This window comes from Pediculus humanus, genomic scaffold (genome assembly GCF_000006295.1).
Source record: "Pediculus humanus corporis 1103172108281 genomic scaffold, whole genome shotgun sequence".
Classification (NCBI taxonomy): domain Eukaryota; kingdom Metazoa; phylum Arthropoda; class Insecta; order Psocodea; family Pediculidae; genus Pediculus; species Pediculus humanus.
In genome coordinates this window covers 1,201,773-1,202,960 of record NW_002987850.1, presented here as the reverse complement: position 1 = coordinate 1,202,960, position 1,188 = coordinate 1,201,773, and the positions used below count along the sequence as shown (strand labels likewise).

At 22.6% G+C, this 1,188-nt stretch overlaps 1 protein-coding gene across 1 annotated transcript in view; it reads right to left on the bottom strand.

Annotated features, from left to right (window-relative positions):
* Window positions 1–924, bottom strand: part of Phum_PHUM514490 (Kv channel-interacting protein, putative) — a gene marked incomplete at both ends in the record, with an annotated part of 7,982 nt that extends 7,058 nt beyond the window's left edge. Inside the window, one exon of the mRNA XM_002431129.1 lies at window positions 855–924. Within this exon, the coding sequence (XP_002431174.1) occupies window positions 855–924 (70 nt within the window). The remainder of the gene's footprint in view (window positions 1–854) is intronic.
* Window positions 925–1,188: the final 264 nt, after the last annotated feature.

Sequence of the window (1,188 nt, the reverse complement as noted above, 5' to 3'; positions counted from 1 at the left end):
AAAATAATATCGTTACAAATTGCTGACGTCATCGTAACATTAATCTAAATCAAACGTTATTAATATAAACATAAACGATAATAAATAAATATTTCAAGGGTTTTGACGATGCCATGAAAAAAAAACGAAATTTATGACGTCATAATTGCTGAGAAATTAATTTCGCATTAGCGCAGGGGTTTAGAGCGAAGAATAAAAAAAGTATTTAACAGATCGCGGTGTTCAAATCCGAGCGGAGACATTAAAAAAAAAAAAAAAAAAATGAAATTTTCATTTTTTTTTTCTTTGCTTTCCACTACTAATTGTTTATCATTCTTTTCTTTCGTGAATTCAATTAATTATAATCAATTCTTCCATTCGTTTTTTTTTTATTTTTTTCTGGCACCACGACGAAATTTTATTTTTTCAAAGAAGAAAAATGAAGCGCGAAATATATATATAATTTTTTAAAAATTGTTTTCAGAAGCGCCATGTTGTTTTTTTCATTTCGAATATTATTTAATTAAATTACTTTTTAAAAATTTGATTGCTTTTCAACAACAAAAAAATTCTGGCATTGTTTAGAAGTTTATAAATTAAAAATTTATTTTAAAAAAATGAAATACAAGAAAGTTTTTAATTTGCGAAAAATAAAAAAGAAGAAGAAGAGGAAGAACAAAAGAATAAAAAATAAAAAAAAAAAGTCTACAGGAAAATAAAAAAATAAAAAATAAAAATTTTAAATTATAGAAAAAAGATGAAATTTAAAACGAAAAAAAAATGTCGTTTTTTAGGCGCGATCAAAATTTAAAAACTAAAATCGATGAAAAATTAATAATAATATTTTTTTTTTTTTTGTTAAGGAAATTACGTACCTCCCTGCGGGAAAAATTGTGCAAAAATATGTTTGAATGAATCTTCATCCACCATTCCCGTCGGACATTCCTGTAAATGTAAGTGAAAAAAAATTTATTATCATCATCATCATCATCATCATCATCATCATTATTAACAAAAAAGGAAAAAAGAAAAAAAAAAAAGGGAATTTACAGTTCGCATGAAAAACTTCATTTTTGAAAATATAATTCTCTTTTTTTTTCTTTTCTTTTCTTTTTTCTTTTTTCTTTTAAAGACGTAAAAAATAATAAAACTTTTTTTTTTTTCTTATATAATTGCCAACATTTGAAAATAATTTATTTTTTATTTTTT